This window comes from Genypterus blacodes, unplaced genomic scaffold (genome assembly GCF_046128005.1).
Source record: "Genypterus blacodes isolate CSIRO-AG114 ecotype Tasmania unplaced genomic scaffold, CSIRO-AGI_Gbla_v1 ptg000156l_1, whole genome shotgun sequence".
In the NCBI taxonomy this organism is placed as follows: Eukaryota; Metazoa; Chordata; class Actinopteri; order Ophidiiformes; family Ophidiidae; genus Genypterus; species Genypterus blacodes.
Genome location: NW_027466957.1, coordinates 9761022 through 9782044, shown reverse-complemented (window position 1 = coordinate 9782044; position 21023 = coordinate 9761022). Strand labels below are relative to the sequence as shown.

The window sequence follows — 21023 nt, the reverse complement described above, 5'->3', positions numbered from 1 at the left end:
ATCTGCCTACGTTAGGATCCGTCGCTCACACCGTCACACAACCTGCATCCATCTTCCTCCAGTCAGAGTCAGAATTCCTTCCTTTGATTTGGTCCCGATTAAAAATGAAGTAGGCGTCTAAGTTTGTTTCGGCCAAGGAGGCGCGAGAGAAGCGGGAGCAATGTTGCAGCCCCCCTCCCCCGGGGGTCTGAAGGGAGCGGAGGATTGTGTGGATAGGCCGGCGGCCACAGACGCGGTGGAGGCACGATGAACTTCCAGGCTGCAGCAGAGCTCTTGGGAGTTGATCCAGACCTACAGGGGCCTCAGAGCTGCTAACATAAGAGAAGCTCCCCGCGGGTAAGATCCCCCGAGTTATCTCAGTCCCCCCAGAGCCCAGTCGTGTCTCTCTCTCTCTCCCTCTCTCTCTCTCTCTCACACACACACTCACACAGCTGCACATAGTCACAGCTACACACACACTCTCGCACTCTTCTGGCAGTAGCTGAAAACTTTGGGGAAGATTTCTCTTCTCCGAGCCAAGGTATAAAGTGTAACCCCTCTGCTACAATGCAGAGTGCAGGGCCAAGTGAAAGCAGAGGTAACGGAAATGAGAGGCTTTGTGCGCCGCCGCCGCCGCCGCTGCTGCTACCACCGCCGCCGCCTTCAGGAGCCGCAGGGGCCTCCTGCTACAGATCTTCCTCCTTTGAATGAGGCACAATCCCTGAGCCTCCTGTTCTCAGTGGGATAAGATAGATTTCACTCCTCCATCCCCCTGCTGCTTTAGAAGATGTACAACTGCTCTCTCTCTCTCTCTCTCTCTCTCTCTCTCTCTCTCTCTCTCTCTCTCTTTCTTACGTTTTGGATTTGTTCTTTTGTTATCCGCACGTTTGCTTTGCACACATCATAATGTCGACACAATGTAAACACTCGTGCCCGGCGTTATTTCAGTTAATACGTCCAGATTTATGTTCTTCCACTTTGGCTGGAAGTCAATACCACAGAATGTTAACTCTAACAACAGAGGAGGAGGAGGAGGAGGAAGAGGCCCCGGGGTCATTCTTGGAGCAGAGCCACACTCTGCACCAGCGGGGAGGAAAAACTCGGATGAATTATTCACCACGTTTCATCTTTTCTTCCTCTGGCACTTTGCGTGTCACAGGTGCTACAAATTGCGAGGTAACTGTTTAAGCCGAGGACGAGACGAGCAGGGGAGGAAGAGGAGCGAGGAGGGTCGCTGCGAGCGCCCGTACATTCCATTTCAGGGATTACTCATGAACAGCTGATCCCGTTTAGAATGTAAATCCGGTGTTATGGCCGTATATTAAGCAGCACTGGACAGGATTCAGAGTGTTTACATAGATTGTCTGAGCCTAAATGTCAACAAATACTGTCGCACAAACTGCAACATCATAACTATTCATGCGTGTGTTCAACTGGAGTTTGCTGCCAGAAGCAACTGGCCGAGAACCGATGACATTTGGGGACCAGATACAACAAATAACCCCCCCCCCTTAAAAAAAAGCTGCGTCACTCTTGGCCTCATTTGCACGGCGGCGGCGTTAAACTTAAGTTTCATACAGAAACACGAGAACAAATGTGATTATGGATTTCGTGAGGTACTTACCAGTTATTAAATTGTGTAATAATTGCGTGTAATTGTTCTGATAATTGATAAGCAACGAGCTGCATGTGTGTCGTAACCGTACTAACAAAGCTTGTACGGATAGCAGCTGGTTTTGTCTGTGTGTGTGTGTGTGTGAGCGTGCGTTATTGTTTACAGCCTCCACAAGCTACAACAAATAATAAATGACGATGAGGAAATAATTCAGCCGACGTTTTTCCCTACCAGCTGTTTTCATTCATAGCAGGTTTGATGTTATTCCTGCCTGCGCCTATGGGGGATTCCTGACGCCATTACAGCGGATGTCATTTTCATTAAGGACGCTCCTGCTACCCACACACACACGAGCGCTCACCACCGGGCACAAATACACAAACACTGGAAGAAAACAAGGGATTGTGTTTTCTCCGCTATTCATGTCTCATTCGCCAGCAGAGACAAACGGTGTCGCGTTAATGCCTTCATTGTTTCCCTCGTCTTCTCTTTTCCCACCGTAGATTGACTAAAATATCGCCTCCTTTTGATGTTTCTGTGTTTCCTCGCTGTGTATGTATATGCCCCTAAGCCTTACACACACTGCATACACACACACACACACACACACCACAGCTCCCGCAGCCAGCCAGTCCCTGCTGCTCAGACTCCTCAGCAGCCGGCTCGACAGTCGGCGGAGGCCTGGTGAGTCTATTCTCAACCGTTACTGTTGGTGACCCCTGCCGACCTGTATACGGCGGCGCACCGATCCGCAGCGTGGGCGGCGAAGGAATCGCAACATTTGTTTAAGCGCTCACTCGCCATATTTAGCTCCACGGTTTCCGTCTTTTCGCCGCCTTTCAGGCTGTGTAAACGTCTCCCTTTTTTCTTATCGCGTAGCATTTTCCACTCTTGCTTACACCGGAGCTGTCTTTGTGTTCCTTTGTTCGCTTCTGCACTCCTCATCTTCCCCTCTGCTTCATTTCGGCCCGAGTTCTTCCTCTCAATTGTAACATTAACAGCCCAAGCGCAGAAGACTTCACATCTCCAACTTCCTCTCTTTCCATTCTCTTTCTTTGACAGCTCGTCTCGGGCTCTCTCTCTCTCTCCGTCCTACGCATAAAGCTGGCTCCTTTAGGAATCACCCCGAGGGAGTACGGAATACATCTACCAGCGTGAGACTCCGCAGACCCGACAAAAAGGCTGCTGCGCCTCGAGCCAGCCAGTTGCCTAAAACCACGCTGGAGGCTGATGCAGGTTGAAGGCAGGACAGATTAAATGAGCCAGGAGTCACCGGAGCCCCAGGGGGCCCACATCCTGCCCCGGATAATTGCGTCTGTCAGAGCGTGAAAGTCCAAGGTCCTTTCACCGGGGGGAGGGGGAGGACCGGTGTGTTGCTCGCTAGTGTCATCAGCATCCAGACCCCCCCCCTAAGCGCCACCCGGCCCCCCTCCGCCCTGCCCCCCACCCCGGCCAGTCTTCGCTTGTTAAACTTTTGCTCCACACTTGTTTGGCGCGGCGGTTCAATTAGCGGAAACTTTAATGCTCCCAGTATGTTGATTACATTTCAGCCAATTACAGGCACTTTTGGGAAACACGGCGTCTGCGATGTTTGTCTGGTGCGACTCGGCTTTTTGGCTGCCGAGGGGCCTGAGGGGGCCCGAGTTATTGTGAATGTAATTGTGTGGAACTAAACAATGGAGCATCATCCTCTCACTGCACAGACATCTGGTGGTTAGCCATATCAGGGCTGGCAGTAGAGCTGGGCTGTGTGTGTGTGCGCGTGTGTGTGTGCGTGTGTGTTGTTTTAGGTGTTTGTGATTCTCTCCTGCTAGTGTTGCTTGTTTTGTTTTTGTGTTTTTTTTTTGCTCCCTTTTCGCTCCTTTTGACAGGCTAGCTAGCTGCTATGTTTTGACTGGAATTGGGTGTAACGTCTAATTCGCCTCTCACAAAGGTCATGGAGAGAGAGTTTGACTCCGCGGCATGATGTTCTGTATACACCATCGGCATCACATTACAAAACATGACACTTCATTCTGAGACGCAATGAGAGAGGAATTTAATTAGTATGTTGTGTATAAATAAACATGAGGAAGTTAATTGCTGGCTTATTTTACCTGTGTGTTTTGGCTGAAGGCTGCTTTTGCGCTCCAGGGTACATACACACACACACACGTCGCATCAGTGCGTACCCCCTGCACACACACACACACACATACACAGACACTTACATACTGTAAACACACGTGGCAGGAGCGTGAAGGTTTGACTTAGTAAACATGGCAGCGGGCGCTTACATGTGCACGCCGCTCTCTTAAAGGCTTCATCATCTCTGAAATGGAAAAGCTTTCAGCGAATGTTTACCGAGGAAAACGGACTGTACTTTGTATGGGACCTCCTCCCCCACCGCCCCTGTCAGCTGATCTTAGTCAAGGCAAACAGGTTTGGCTCTTCATGGAGATGATGACGTGAGCAATATCTCAGCCTGGACGTAGATATGGAGTCTTCTCCGAGAGAGGGAGAAATCCTTGGTGCGGATCTCAGCTGACTCCATATAGGGTTCGCCCCCGCTTCCTATTTGTCAATTAAATCTCTTTCAGGCTCCCCAGGAAGTAACGGCAGCGGCGGCGCACTAACAACATGCAAGACAGCGTTTTAAACGACAGATTTGCTCTCCATTGACACCAGCAAGCAGCACGTTCTTTTAAGTTGAGAGTGAGAAATAATTTATTTGATTAGGATCCACTTTGCTGGGCTGTGTTTGTCTTTGAAATGTCACACACACACACACACACACACACACACACACAGACGGATGGAGCTGGATGTACTTGAGCACATATAGAGTCGGTGTGCGTCCCGCTGATCTCTGTTCTCTGGACCGTGCTCGCAGACAAACAGCAGCTCAGCAGATTTAGTGTGTTTTCCACTTGCTTATACTGCTTTGTCTTCACACAGACATTTGTACGCCCAGACAGGCAGCAGTGATGTGTTGGATTTATGTGTGGCTGGAGGTGTGTGTGTGTGTGTGTGTGTTTGCGTGTGTGCGTGTGTGTGTGTGTGTGTAGTAGACCTTGCAGAGTCAGGTCTCTGTGTTATATATTCCTCTCGGCAGCAATGCTGAAATGTTTTGACAGAGCGATTGGCCTCAGCATACACAGCTCAGTGGAAGGAATGTCTGGCCGTGACAGTGTAGCCGCGGCGATGCAGCACGTGTGTGTGTGTGTGCGTAGACGCTCACCGCGTTCGTCTGATTTCTTGCTGTGTCTTTCTGTGCCGCTGTCCACGGCCTAACCACAGAGGGACGAGGCTCGCTGAGACGACCATCAACACCACTAAAAATAAACCTGCCGTCTTTTCACGCTCTCTCTCTCTCTCTCTCTCTCTCTCTCTCTCTCTCTCTCTCTCTCTCTCTCTCTCTCTCTCTCTCTCTCTCTCTCTCTCTCTCTCATGGGAGGGAGAATGCAACATGATGTCTTGTGTAAGTGTGAGGTCAGGGCCACAGCCATGCTGTCGTTGTTTACTCAAACAGACTGCATTGAATCCTCCTGAAGGCCATATTATCAGATACAGGCTACCTATACAGTCCAATGGAACACAGGTTGAAAGAGCTGTGTTGATGCATTTTGTTTCCTGCATGAGGGCGGGAGAATGTCGGAAACATCACTCAATGCAATACTGAACAACTTCAACACATTACGGATTCCGATTCAACAGGAAGGACTCTGAAATGGAAGTTACCCAGTTTGGTCCATCGGTCGTGTCTTCTGTCTGTCACATCAAGTCCTTCTGTCTTTCCCCTTCCTGTCCACGTCTCGCCACGTGTGAATACACAGAGACAGAATCGCTCATTAAACTAATAGGCGTTATAGGTGTGAAACGACAGTGAAAATGCCACAGCGTGCGACAGCCACCGCCTCTCATTTAATTAATGAAACATAATTGTCGTGGCCTGCTGCTCATATAACAGCAATTGATGGAAACATGCAGAGACTCGTATCATTTCCCACTTTTGTAAAGGTAAAGCAAAAAAAGCAAAGGAGACAGACAGCAGATTAAGAGGGAGAGAGGGGTGGGGGAGAGAGAGAGAGATTGACTGGCACACCAGCTGCTGTGGTGCAAAAAAAAAAAAAAAACTATGGGAGGAGAAGGCCGAAGCAGCCAGCTGGAGAGGGCGGAGGGCGCGGCAGAACGAGCGGGCGAAAGACGAGCGGCCACACGACACCTGTCAGACAATATGCACGGGCGCTAACATGCAGGTGGTCTCAGTGGGGTGGGGGGGGGGGGGGGGGGGGGGGGGTGATCTAATAATAAGGGGAGATAGGTAGAGATAGAGCGAGAGGATATGAGGGAGATATAAGATGCGGAAATGAAGCCGGCGTGTGTTTATGCAGACGTACACAGACACCCGTTCTTCCTCTTCAGATCGGGGGGGGAGAAAATCGATATCGTCCCTGGAAAGAACAAGGCGGCGTCATTTTGGGATATCTGAAGTTGTGTGGTGGCAACTTGGCAGAAATTGACAACCAAGCGTTCCCCCCTTTCCACTTCCTTCCCCCGGGTTCACGCTCCCATAGCTCATCGGCTGACATATCCATATAATAACTTGCGCAATGGCAAAGTGCTTTCACTGAAGCATAAACCCATAACCCGGGTGTGGAGAAAGTGTCAGATCTCGCACGGTGATATATACACGCCAACACTGGACCGCCGCCTAGCCGTGTAAGTGTTTGTGTGTGTGTGCGGGAAAGAGTTTATCTGGACAGGCGCCAGCCTGGGGGATTCCAGCCAAAGAAGGAAGAGTTTAATACAAAGCAAGTCTTAAAGGGAGTGTGAGGAAGCGGCTCAGCTACCCACAGAGAGCGGCAGAGGTTAATGCAATCCCTCTAAGTGGACACAGAGCCAGTAAAGAGGCAATTAAGAGAGCAAGAGAGTAAATAAGTCATCTGTTTACAGCTTCATATCCTGCTGCGATGTTGCTTTCTTGTTTTGCAGCTTCACGATAAGATGGGAAAGTTAGAATCAAGCTGCTTTTTTTCCTCCTCGTGTGTGTGAAATGTTCTTATATGCGTTCTACATTCACGCGCGCGTGTGTCCTGAGTCTGCTTTAATGATGTAACAGATGTCTATAGGAATGAGGAAATGACAGGTGTGATTATGGCTCCCATGCACACATCACTCTCTCATCATCGCCTCTGATGTTTATGTCGATTAGGGCGTGTGGGGTCTGGCCGCCGCGTGTGCATACGTATGAGGTGTGTGTGCGTGGGGGGGACGGGGAGGGGAGGTGGGGCGGGCTGGGGCGGGGGAAGGAAGGTTGCGGGCGGTACAACCTGATAGATTGGTTATCTGCAGCATTAGTGATGCCTGTCTGATGGATTAGTGTCGGACGCCGTCGCCACTGATGTGTGATGGAAATGATTTGTGTTGCCTGGATTTCCAAATCCTCCATCTCTCTCTCCCTCTCTCTCTCTCTCCCTCTCTCTCTCTCTCTCTCTGATCTCATTACAACACATCAGCTCCAAGTCATCTTCAAGCTCCAGTGAACATATGGGTGTGTGCATGCGCGTGTGTGTGTGCGCGCGTGTGTGTATAGTGTGTTTGGGTCCCTGCAAACAGGCACATATCGCTCATATTTACATAATGTCTACATCTAATGTAACACAAAGTCATCTGAAAGCTCATTTTTTGTTAAAGGCTTTCCTTCACACTTCATTCATCGCCATGGTTACTAATTGGCCCATATTGCAGGATAACACCACGTCCTTTCCCTATAACCCCTCTGGCTCTCAGTGTGAAACATGGACTCACAGCTCCGCAAGACACTTTTCCTCCTTTTTGAAGGTTATTTTTAAATTTGACCTTGATGAAAAAGTGACCCCACCCTGACATTAAAGTTTCATAGCCCCCCGCCCTCTCTCTCCCTCGCCTGCCCCCGTTTCTCTCGCCATCTCACTCTGAGGTCGGTAAAGACGTGATCGGACAGAATCGATACACCAGACGTCTGTGCCAACCTGGACCGCAGCACGACCTCCGACAACTCTGCGAGCGTTGAGGCTTCACACTTCTCTTTCATAGATGCATCCATCTACGCATCCGCTCTCCTCCCTTTCTTTCTGTTTCGTTCTCTCTGCGCTCTGCTGCCTGCTGTGCTTCCTGTAACGCAAACCCTGTGCTCATTTCAAGTCAGGATACATGACCGGCTAATTCTTCCATCAAAGCCTAACCTGGCTACTTGACACCGCACCCGCACCTCCACCCCCGAATACAAGCTCCCTGACTGCCGGAGCCTCATGAGCAAGGCGGTGGAAGATCAATTAGCTGAGCACGATTCGCACATTAACCTACATTTTTATTCTGATTCGATAACGAGTCCCCGGTCGACGCGGGGCTCGGGTTGCAGTGGGACGAGCCCTTTGCGTTGGATATAAGCTTACAAGAGAAGAGGCAGCGACGTAACTGGGCCCCGGCGCTAAAGGGCCAGCGCGTCAGTTCAAAGGATGCCCTTATTTAGCAAGGGGGAGAATGCCAGAGATGAATTAGTGATGTGGGGAGGGGAATGTGTGGGAAGGATCCAGAGGAGAGGAGAGCAGAGCAGAGGAGAGGAGAGTGGGGACTGGCTGGTAGATAAATAATAGCTGTCATAGTACAGTAAACACTATGTGTGGGTAACTGTGTGTGTGTGTGTGTGTGTGTGTGTGTGTGTGTGTTTGTGTGTGTAGATGAGTGGGTTTAGGTGTGGGAGCAGAGTGTATACTGTATACACTGTATACACTCTTTTACACTGAATCTGTACAATATATTTACACTGATGCTCTATTTCTTGCACCCACACAACCACAACAACAAAACACCTACATACACACAGACACACACAGACACACACACACAGACACACACAGACACACACACACACACACACACACAGCAGACACACATACACCTGTCTGTCCTGACTTGTTTAACTCTCATCCCTGCTGTGAGTCATCTGCCCATGTAGGACGCACACATGCATGGAAACACAGAGCATGCATGCACTGACACACACACACACACATTAACAACACAAACACACACACACACACACACACACAGATGACAAATGCAAGCAAACCTTCTGAGCAGTCGCCCCCCTCCTGCTATGCATGCACAGACGGTCTGACATTTGGTTGGATGCCCCCGGGAGGGGATCGGGGGCGCATCCCATTCCCCCCACCCCCAGCAAAGCTGCCCCGTCACTGGGCCTGCATCTGTCCCACAGGTAGCCCCCCCGGAGCTCACCTGTTATCTCTCCACCTCCACCTCCACCCGAAGCGCTCCCTGGCCTGCCCCGGGGTGCTCCCTCTGTCGAGTGGCGCGCACCAAAACACACACACACACACATGCCAGTCTCGCAAGAGGGTGAAATAGGACAGGAGGCAGAGCTGGAGACGCTTATCTCTCGGGTCTCGCCGATGCCCTACTTTCCTCCAGCAGCCTACTTTTCTCCACTTACACACTTATCCAGACAGCCACCTCCATCTGGAAACACTGACGCGCGCTGACAGGCCCACTGTTGTTAGTTGAGGGCGATATCGCGGCCTTGTATCTACTAGTTTGAGCCTTAACGTGACGCTCCTTTGAGAATGGACACGTCAGGCTCAGATGTTGACACGTCGTTATCTCTGACCGGACAAACGCATTGACCAGTGTAAAGCGGATTTTGAAAAGCGTTGGCCAGTTCTGAGTTAGCCGCATTGACTCGCCCTCCGTCACACTCGGCCGGCGGGATCGGTACAGTCGATGCCGGACACTGATGAGAGAAGCCATGTTTGTTCTCAGTCAATAAGTCAGCGGGGTAAAACAATGTGTGATAAGCTCACAGCCAGCCAATATCCCAGATCAACAATCTGACAGAGGTGCCGACGAGTCGAGGAGCAGATGAGCAACAAATTGTGTGTATCAACTCTCTGCCAGACTGAGCTCTGACCCCCTCTAGGCTATGTTTTAGCACCTCATCTGATATTTGCAGGGGATTGGTCCACTGCCATACAGCACCGCCGTGCGCTGGCGGACTTGTGGCTCTTGTGAATCCCACTCCAACACCGGCGGGCTGTGTGTAACGTAGCCTCGCTCACATTTAACCTGCTGCCCGTGTCGATTTAAGTGTCTTTTAAGTAATGTGGCCTCGCTCTTTGTATGCTGCTCTGCATTGCAGCAGTCAAGGTCCCCATGACAACAAGGCAACATCAAAGCACTGGCCTTGGGCGCTGAGATGGAGGATGGGTGAGACGAGCTGGGTGTATTCACTTATGTCACTTCCTGACTCATTCTTCTTCAGCTTACGCTCTGCTGGGAAAAATGTTTAAAAAATGACTTGTAAATGTAAAACACAACCGCGACACTTTACCCCTCGCCGGATTTAGTGGTTTATAATGGAACGGATAGGCAGCAGTTTAATTAACATAATCTATGAAGTGTGGGTAGCATGGAAAATAGCTTCACCTGTCGAGTAACATGGGAGTTCGATGCCGAAACTGTGAGGCAGAGCTTAATTAAATTCCATCTTATTTCGCAAAAACAAAGTTCAATATTTCCAAGTCGAGTCAATCACTGCACGGCAGGACTGGCGGCGTCCACAGAGACGTATTCATATTGAGTCAGCGGGCACATTTGGTTACTTTATCGACACGTTTGCATTAAATTGCGCTGTAAAAATGTGGGAGTCGCTAAGAGGGCGAGACCTCGAGAAGTAAATAAAGACAGAGGAGGAAAAATCTATGGAAATGTGAGATGTGATGTCATTACTGTGGAGCTTTGACGCTATTGGGTGAAATACACTCAGGCAAACTCAGAAAGCAGGAAGCTCACTCACACACAAACACACACACACACACATGCATGCTCATGCTCTTTATTGCCGCGTCCTCGCTATCTCCCAGCTCACACACACACCCAGAGTGTAAACAGCGAGGAAACAGCCTGAGTTAAGTGGAATCAAAACACAATCACGGCGACCTGCATGGACGGGAAGGCGAGCGGATCTTAACGTCCGGAGATGTGCCTGTCCCCGTCTCGCTCTCTGCTCCCGTCCATTTATCTTCCCCCTGTCTCATTCGGTGTCCATCTCTGCTCGGGGGTCACCTTAAACTCCTTCTTCACAGAGCCGCCCCTCCTCCTCCTCCTCTCTCTTTCTCCCCTCCTCTTCCTATGTTGGATCCATGCCGCCGCGTCACCTTTGCCATTGAGGAACGCCGGGTTCACTGCAGAGGAGTGATGACCCCTGAACGTTCCAGGCTTTGACCTTCTGCTCCAGCCCTTATCGCTCCGGACAGACTTTGGCTCCTTTTCTTCTTCTGATAATCAATTCCAGTAGGAGGTGGAAGCGGTGTCAGGATTGTGGAATGGACTACGGGAGTCAACTGGGAAGAAGTGTCTTGATAAAAAGAAATTGATAGGAGAAGAGTATAGAATTGGATCCGGTGGGATTAGAACAGAACAAGCACAAGCTGAAGTCGCCAACGTCTGAACAAATCCAAACTATACAGTTTTGCCTTCCACCCTGTTTAGTTTTCGTTGTCATGAATGATGGTCTTGACGGACACACACACACACTCACACACACTTCCTTCCTGGAGCTCTCTCGCTGTGGCAGATTTTGTAATGAAGCCTAGTCACAGATTCCTGCATATTTTCCGTGCCCGTTTATCCTGGAACATCGCAACGTCACAGAAACCCGTTGTAGCCGGTTTGACAATGATAAATGTCCAATTTTGCCCAAAGTGAACAAAGCTGTAGTGTCGCTGTCGTCTCTTGAATCGTGGAAAGATTCAAACATTTTCCTCAGATGAATGTTGGAAGCCCAGAACTGTACGTTTTCATTAGCGGCTTAATTAAATCACATATCAAGGTAATAGTGGCTCGACTCTCCAACCCCTGTGCTCTCCTCTGCCACGCCGCTGTGTGTGTGTGTGTGTGTGTGAGTGTACCCAAGCCAACAGAGATAGATGGCCTCCCGTTTCAATTACCAACAGCTATTATGGGTTTTATCCATACATCCACTCGTATCAGCTCTCCCCTCGAGGCTTAAAAGCATCTCGGCTCTTCAGCTGAGATATGCAAAACATCCAGAACCGCGTAGGCCCTCACACACCGATAATTAACACATGCAGACCCATGAACATACACACATACACACACACACATCCGCGTGTTCCTTCACGTTCTGCAAATGTGTTAATGGTGGCCCGATTTGCCGTGAATTAGGTGTCAGGCGGGCCGTCGGCGGTGCAAAGCTTTGGGGGCTTACTGCGCCTCAGATGTAATTCATATTTAAATGTTATTGTGCTTCTCTTTGCGTAATTGTGTCTGCAGTTCCTGGATGCTCTTGAAAGTGGATTCAGCGAAGCGTTCTGTTGATATCACCCTGGTACCCGCTAATTACACACACACGTATACGCACGCACACACACACACACACACACAATAGCACGGTCCCTTGCTATTTATATTCATGGACACCCTGGCTGTGTACTGGCACAGTTTAATGGTCGTCATCTCTTTTTTTCTCACTTATTCCAATAGAAAAACATCGATGTAGTTGCTGACTGTAACTACTTGGCTTTAACGCTCCAATCGTCAGTAAAAAACTTAAGTGGTCTTTAAATCTTACTATTCCCTTGACGTAGCAATATTTCTGAAATTTCTCTGCGCAGATTAAATCAAATGACCGATTATTAAGTCGGCACCTTGACATAACCATCTCCCTATTGTGTTCGACTGTGCTGATCGCTGAGACGAAGCGTCCCGAAAGTGGAAATGGCACACAGCCGCTGCGGAAAGTAAACATCAGACGGGTGAAACTTTTTAATAGAATCATAGAGCAGTTAGCCAATTCCCAGTCTTCTAATGCAGCCCGAGCGTAAGTGTGTTACAGAGAGATGGCTGCAATCCTTCAGCCTGATTCACCCAAAGATTGCTTGTGAGTTGACGGATGGTAACGACCTTTTCCTCAGCGTGCGGCGAGAGAATAATGCCCCTCCCTTTATCAACTTATCTGTGTGTTTCTTCTCCCCTCCCCGTCCTCTCGCCACCTGTCAAATGTAAATGAGGACGTAATCTATATGCCTGCTTCCTGCTGCACCCTGCCACATATAACAAATCGGATTTTGCCGTATAGACGCTTGGGGGGCGACACACTGAGCGTTACAATGGAGCCTGCACCTGGTAAGATCTGGAGAAGGTTAATTACCCACCGTGATGGAGCAATTGGGGGAAAACGTTGCCAAAGTGGTCTTTTACTCCTCAAGAGCTAGCACCTTTACATGGTGCACAAAAGTGATTGTGCTCAGTGAATAGCAATGCATAACGACGAAATTGAAAAGGCCGTGATGTCTGCGTTTAGGAGCGTGGGAATTCCGAATCGGAGCTGAAATGCTGTCAGCGTTTATGAAAAGTCATTCCCCCCCCCCGCAGGAAAGTCATTACTCCATATTACAGCAACACAATGGCTCATCTAAGCCTAACATAGCACCGCCCTGATCACCCACGAAGGTACAACGTACAATTAGATGCTTTCCTCCCTGCAGGAGATAAGATGATGTGAGGAAGAGTACGTGTTGTCAGAGACGGTACCTCAATTTTCACCTCCACCCGTTCCACTTTTCACGGCGTATTGTTGCAGACAAGGTCAAGGCCGCAATTATCCTGGCATTCAGAGAACATTCACTTATTCAGTCCTGGAGCTACAGGCCTGGAGGTGTTTTCACTCTGGAAATCACATTTACGATTTGTTTCTTCTTTTTTGTGTCACTGGGCCTCGGCTGCTTGCGCCCAGATAAAGCTGAGGTTTGAATTGGTTTGTTTTGGAATTGGTGTGAGGCCGGGTCAGGAATGCTGCACAGTGATTGATTAAGGTTTGGAAACGTCAATTTCGTTTAGGAGAGCTTCTTCAAAACTGCCACAGCATTTCCTTAGTTCTCTCCCGACTTCGTCAAATGTAGCCCAGCACGTCGTCCTGCGAGGTGGCATAACCTGAAGGCCACATTTGGCATTTTGTTCTTCATTCTTTTAAACGAGGATAATGAAGTATCTCTGGCGTAAAACATCCTAAACCACCGGCTTGAATAAGTGCTCTCAAGCTTCTTAATAAGCACACTTGTAAGGAAATCAATTTTCTCAGCCGCAGCCTCAGTCGAGCCCCGAGAAGCGAGATCACAATCGGAGTTCACGCCCGTGTCAAGACGCCTTGAGAGTGCCTGGAGATTATTATAGCTTGAGCGCATCTTGATTTTATCCACATTAAAGCCTCTAGTAAAGTATATTTACCGGGTTGAGCTGTGCATCAGCTTTAAAACAGCCTGTGCCTGCATGTTTCTCTTTTGTCCATCTGTCCATCTCAGCCTTACTCTCCCCTTCTACCTACCTGTTGTCTCCCCTCTGACCCAATGTGCTATTTCTGGCTTCCCTGTGCCGTGACATTTGTGCGGGGCGAGTGTAGAGGGGCTGTTCCATCCCCGAAGAGCCATGTGGCATCAGACTCACTTCCATCTGAGTGACTGGCCATGAAATGTCAGATGAGAGTATAGATGGATGGATGGTTCAGTGTTAGAGGCCTGGAGAGACAATCTTTCACTCTACTGAACCCAGCAGACCCATGCTTCATTGGTCTGCCACAGGTCTAACTCATAAAAATCGAACTCTGCTGCCCCTTATGGATAATTCTTATTGCGAGTTATCCGTTATTTACGGCCGCTCTCCTCACACTACATGCCCATCGCGTACACGGTTTGTTCAAAACGCTGAAGCGACTTAAATAATTCTTAAATTATGAATGAATGGGGAGGAAATGGTTCCAGTTGAGGAGGAGTGTGTCGTATATTTGACCTGGGAGCAGACAAATCGCTGCTTTAACTACGCATCGTAAACAGTGGACAAATGGCAGCGGTCCCACTTTTTGGCAAAACACTTTGTCTACATAGCTTGTTAAATATTGTAAAGGACGTAAGAAACATGATAGCCATAATATTCCTTCTCTATTCCATTATTCAGTCCTTCCTGTTCTCCGTCTCTCCCTGCTCTCCCCGAACACGATGAGCTAAATCAAGACGAGTTTAGATGATCAAAGTGTTGGTGGCCGTCCAGATCTTAATCAGGCTGAAAACCCCCGACTGAGAGCTGCTGCCATAGACGGAGCTGTCCGTGGTGCTGAACGATCCACAACTCTTCACCCATCCATGGAATCTAAATATGGAGCTTCAGTGGTAGAATATTTTGGTAAAATCTCAATGGTTGTCATCAGCAATGTAGTTAAAAATATAACCCAGAAGGGCTAAATTTACTCTTAAGACCATATCATCTAAATCGATGTCTTTGTGTTATTCAAATCTCAATGTACAAAATGTAAATACACTGTTGCTTCATGTGTAATCGATTGTATTTGTCAGGTATGGATTTATTTGTAAGATAATAACCCAATAATGCATCCAATCCTTTCAAATCCTTTCAGTTCTTATGTTGTTTTAACCACGACATCCTCCACGACGTCTCCTCTGTCTTTGCATGTGTTTCCACCCACAGTCTCCTTCTTCCTCCTGCAGTCTTCCTCCGCTCACTGTGTCATTTTCTAACCTTGACGGGATTCACATTGTTGTTTGAAATAAAAGGAGCTGCAATTTTCCCCCACGCGTAACACTGCAGACTCACCACTTCTCACCTAGCTTAGTTTTTTTCCGCCGCAGAGACACGCGCACACACACACACACACACACACACACACACACAACCTTTTGACCCACTCGTGCGGAACTCACGGGGCAAATACCCTACTGCATCCCTCACCTTTAGTCCTCCAGGGGGTCCCAACACTGCAAGGTATTGTGGTCCAAACACAACCACTTTTGTCGCAATTGAAGGGAAGCGAGGAAAATTACAGTGGAGTCACATGGGATTTGGACGGTAAATGGAATTGTTACTCTTGACCCCTGAACACTTCACTCCCCCTCCTCCTCCTCCTCTCTCGCTCTCTCTCTCTCTCTCTCTCTCTCTCTGGCACACCTCTCTTCACTTGTACCTCCCAGACCCACCCACCATCACACCCTCGCCTCTCCTCCACCAGACTTTATTAATATAAGACCTCAACCTCCACATGATGAAATATGACAAAACCTGATCAAAGACTAACCCGCCCACCTGGACCGCTGCTGTGTGTGTGTGTGTGTGTGTGTGTGTGTGTGTGTGTGTGTGTGTGTGTGTGTGTGTGTGTGTGTGTGTGTGTGTGTGTGTGTGTGTGTGTGTGTGTGTGTGTGTGTGTGTGTGTGTGTGTGTGTGTGTGTGTGTGTGCGCGTGTGTGCGTGCGTGCGCGTGTGTGTGTGTGGGCAAATGGCAGTGTGTTATAAGGAAAGGAAAGAGGCGATGGACCAAAAGCACACACACGGCAGCTGCTGAGAAAATCTCTCTCTCTGTCTCTCTGTCTCTCTCTCTCTCTCTCTCTCTCTCTCTCTCTGTCTTTTTCCCTCGTTCTTTTCTGTTTTGTAAGGCACAGAGACTTTCGTTCATCGGGGCGGGAGATGAGTAAAGGAAGAAAACCTGCCATTTCACCTCGCTTATCACATCAACACACACGCGTGCACATACACACACACACACCCCCACAAACACACACACACACAACCACACGCGTACACATCCCCACACCACTTACAGCTGCCTCCTCTTCCTTTAATGTGTGCCGGCCCAGCTTTATCTCTGTGGCATATATAATGGCTCACAGATCGTATCATCAGAGACAGGGCCAGCTTGACTAAATGGGAGCGGCAAATTGACTGTAGTATTAGAGGAGACGGGCTTCTATCGGGGCGATCTGATAGGATCCCATTAAAGAGGGCTTGCAGATAAATATGATTAGCTTTTCATTCCTCCTAATGGAAACATCTTCTGAAGAGGGGAGGAGATGGAATGCTTTTTAGTGATGGGGCTTTTGTACCACTGATGGGATTGTTATTGCCTAATTTGGGTAGAAAGACCATTAAAGTTCTTGGAAGGGAGGATGAATGTTCCCTGTAAGTATACTCTCAGTTATGGTCATGGACCAGTGGTTCACGGTGTGTGTGTGCAGTGGAACATTTTGTTGATGAGAGGACCACCCTCCACTTAAATGGCCTCATATCTGGCTTGTTTTCCCTAAAATCAGTGACTAATGAGTATGAGGTTTCATCTCCTTCCCCAAAATGAGCTTAATTGGTTTGTGTGTGTTTGTAAATGTGTGTTTGTGTGCGTGTGTGTTGCCATTTTGCGTTTTACCGTCTCCAATAGAGTGGAATAGAAGTGCTTCATTAGATTATAAAATGACGAACACGAGAACAACTTCTTAAGTAGATTATTGTTCATTTGTGGAGAGCCTCTGGATCCTCACATAAGACTCCATCACGACTCTGGAATCTGTCACGTAGAGATCTGATGAGCGTTATTTAGTGAGATTTGGAGGTGATTAAGAATTTAGTATTTTCTTCTGGCTATTTATTGCCGTAACTATCCAAATAGTTTTTCCCCAGATCATCGTGAAACACAATAAAACACAATATACTGACATTTATTCACCTTTTTTAGTGCTTTGTTGGCCAATTTCCACCAAGGATTGTAAACAAGCCCGTCAAGCCAAGACTGAAGTGTGTGTGTGCGTGTGTGTATGTGTATGTGTATGTTTATGTGTGTGTGTGTGTGTGTGTGTGTGTGTGTGTGTGTGTGTGTGTGTGTGTGTGTGCGTGCTTGCGTGTGTGTGTGTGTGAGTCAATGCTGCAGCAATAACCAGCTGATTGACTAGATCGGCGTGCCTCCAAGTCTATAGGGTCCCTGTGCTATTATAGATGCACCAGGGGGACCGATGCCAGGATCCTATTCTGTCCTGTGTTATTAGCGTCCATGAAAAAAAAACAGTGTGTGTCCCTCCATCTGTCAGGCGAGCGCTTACAGCTGATGAAAAAGATGGCAATCAACAGATCAACAGAGTGATTCACGACCAAAGCTGCAGGGAGATATTGCAGCTGTGCGGGTTTCTTGTTTCTCTGCATATGTATGTGAAAACACACAGTTGCCATAGATTGCCTCCTCTTCATAATCAAACACTGTGTGTGTGTGTGTGTGTGTGTGTGTGTGTGTGTGTGATTTAATGGACAAAGGAATCCTTGGCACAATCTTGGGTAGCAACCAGCGAGTCCATACTGTAGTCACTGCCACCAGTTGCCCAGCATGTCCATCTTTACCCACGTACCCTTGGGCATCGCTGGAACTTCTAACATTGTGATCGCTTAGCTCAAAGGAATGCAGCTGGTGCAGTTAAACACAGATGCATATGCTGGACATTACATCCACCACAATATTACAGCCTCTGTTTATTTCCTCACGTGGCTCAGGCTCATAACTTATCAGTCAGCTCTCTCTCTCTCTCTCTCTCTCTCTCTCTCTCTCTCTCTCTCTCTCTCTGTTTTACTCCACTTAACCATTTCTGACATTGTCGCTTCCTACATCAAACACTCTGTCACCGCGCTTTTCTCTCCCGCTCAGTAGTGCAGTTAAATATTATAAAGTCAAATTGTGTTTTTATATTTTAGTTTACTGCATTAATTTGGCTTTATTCCACGTTCAGACTTTGTTGCGCTCGCAGATGGATGCTGGATGCTGAAAGGGTTCCTGCGAGGTTTATTCAGCCGCCTGATTCAGCGCTGGCGTGAATAATTCCACGTCCAACGTCTTATTTAGCAGCAAAAAGGCAACAAATTACCTGCATGGTTTGCTCATGAATACGAAAACAGGCGCCATTATAAACAAAGGTTTGCTTTTCTGAGTTGATACTCTGTTAGCTTTTGAAATGTTTGCTTTCTTTCTTTCTGACTGTCGATTCCAGCATTGCATAAAAAGCCTAATGTGGTTACTGTAATTGTGTTGTCAGTCGTCTGATCTTAAAACGAGATTGCTGTTGACTTGAATATGTTTCATGATTTGGCTTGGGCTTAAATGTCCCTGGACAAGTGTCTCTATTGACCGTCTCCTTGTCCTCTGCAAAGGTCAATGGTGTCTGCTCTCTCTCAGTGAGTGAGTCAGGACGGTGCCCATCAGAGGCGGAGGAGGTTCGGGCGGAGTGTCTGTCTCTTGTGCCGCGTCTGCAGAGCACAAATTGAAATGATCAAAGGTGTCGCTGGGTAGTGAGCTGAGCTGGCTGTGTGTGTGTGTGTCTGTGTGTGTGTGTGTGTGTCTGCGTCTGCGTCTGTGTCTGTAATCTGAATGGCTTCTCATCTGCTGGACTTTGGAAGTTTGGTCTAAACAGATCCACCACAGAGAGATTTGATTCATTCATTTAACGAACGTATCCTCTTCCTCCTTTTCTACCCTGGCAGGTACGGTGACATGGTCCCTAAGACGATTGCGGGGAAGATTTTCGGTTCGATCTGCTCCCTGAGCGGCGTGCTGGTCATTGCCCTGCCAGTTCCTGTCATCGTGTCCAACTTCAGCCGCATCTATCACCAGAACCAGAGAGCAGACAAGCGGAGGGCGCAGAAGGTCCAGGTGAGGCACAGGTTCATGTCTTTAGCCCGGGTCTCAGGGGGGGCTGGGGGTCAGATCGCCAGACCTCCAGCCCAGAGGGGAAGTCAGACTCCTCCACGGGTCCAGGTCCTCCTGAAGATTAATGATTCTGTGTGTGTAATACACATCTGTCTTTCACAGAGTACTGCAGCATGAATTACAACGCTTGTGAGGACCTTATGACATTAAATCATGAAACCTGACCTTAGGGGATTATCTATCTGTGCTTTGAATGAAGAGGTTCTAACTATGTGTGTAAACCTTAGAATGTTTAATGTTCTATAAACATATATGTAGGTGTGTTAACATTCATAGAATGAGACCAGAGCCGACGAGCAAAGCTAAGATCTCAGTTCAAAACAGCTTCAAGCGTCACATAAAGACATAGACACGCAACAGCCTCCCATGTTTTTGACTCTAAGCTCCGTAACTTTAAACTCCATGAGCCAAACGTCCCTCTTAATCTTATTTTATCCCTCAACCCAAATCTAATCCTGCCTAAACTAGCTGTTGAAAGAACTGAGGCCCCTGCTGAATTTTCTTTCCCCCCTTTTACATCATTTCCGTGATCTTTATATCCTTATCGGGGGCCGTTTTGGGGAGCATTAGAAATAAAAGAACATGAACACACATTTGTACTTGGAATCTGTCAGCTCAGCTTTTTGCCGGACGCTTTTGGAAAAGTCACATTTGAACAGGGAAAGATCCTATCTCCTTCTTTTGTGTAAATATTTCAACCTTTAGTCGCGTCGCCCCAAGTGATGTGGGTCCTTTCTGTCCATGGCAGAGAGGAGGGGGAGGAGGGGGAGGAGGAGGAGGAAGAGGCTGACATGGTGACAGCCTCAATAAGTTGTTGCCGTGACATTTCAAGAGGGTACACGTGTTTACCCAGCGGTGTGCTACAAAAATATATGCAAACAATTTCCCCTTTTTTAAAGAATGAAATAGATGAGCCCCGGTGTGTCTGTGGGCCAAATTTGGTAACGGCATCAGCTGGCGTGCTGAGAGAACTGGGCCAGTAATCATAGTTTGAGGGCAAGCCAGACAAAATGTATTCAGATGAGGCGGATAGTAATGTGCCATCCCCCTGTAGTAGCTTCGGGTTAATTATAGAATTATTGTTTCTTTGCTTTGGAGTTGGTACCAGACATGCACACACTGACACACATTCCCACAATCCATTTCTTTCCCCTCCTTTATTTCTTCCCCCCTCAAGAGGCTTTTAGCTCTTTCCCCTGCCTCCATCCATTCTCTCCCTCCCTCCCTCCCTCCCTCCCTCCATGATTACTGCCATCCATCTCAGAGCGAGCTCCGGTTGTATTTAAAATCTGTTTAAAGTCCTGCAGTTCGACCACGGCCCTGACTTCTGCCCAGACTTAACTAACCGTAACCTCGTCTTTGCCGAGGAGGACAGCGGCGTAGCTCAGCCCAGTGTGCAGGGAAGGGAGAGAGACTCGGGAGAGGAATGAAAAACGGGGTGGAAATTAGCTAGATTGGAGAACAGAGCGGTGAACAGGTGACATGTATAGCGCTTGATGCAGAGGGAGACGGCAAGAGGAGGCGTGGTGACGAAGAAGGCCAGAGGGAAGGAGGGAGCAACAGAGGCAAGGGGGGGAGTAGAAAGGGGGAGAGCTGGAGGCGAAGTGTGTCCTAATGCTGTGTTCTTTCCTGAAATAGCTATCACCCAGATGAGGTGCCGGCTGGAAGGAAGGCGCATGTGTGTGTGTGTATGTGTGTGTGTGGGTGCGCGCATCTGCCTCCCTGCCTGCCTGCTTGCCTGCTTGTATATATATGTGCATTTGTTTGGAGTGTGTGCGTGTGTGCGTGTGTGTGTGTCCACCATACTTCCTGTCAGTTCAGGGGCTGACCTTGGTCCGTGTCTCCTTCTCCCGCT

At 48.4% G+C, this 21023-nt stretch overlaps 1 protein-coding gene across 2 annotated transcripts in view; it reads left to right on the top strand.

Annotated features, from left to right (window-relative positions):
- The window catches only part of kcnd3 (potassium voltage-gated channel, Shal-related subfamily, member 3), a 73120-nt gene that overhangs the window by 41562 nt on the left and 10535 nt on the right, over positions 1-21023 (top strand). For both annotated transcript variants that reach the window (XM_076166716.1, XM_076166715.1), the window contains exon 3: positions 18943-19111. In XM_076166716.1, coding sequence (XP_076022831.1) covers positions 18943-19111 — 169 coding nt within the window. The remainder of the gene's footprint in view (positions 1-18942; positions 19112-21023) is intronic.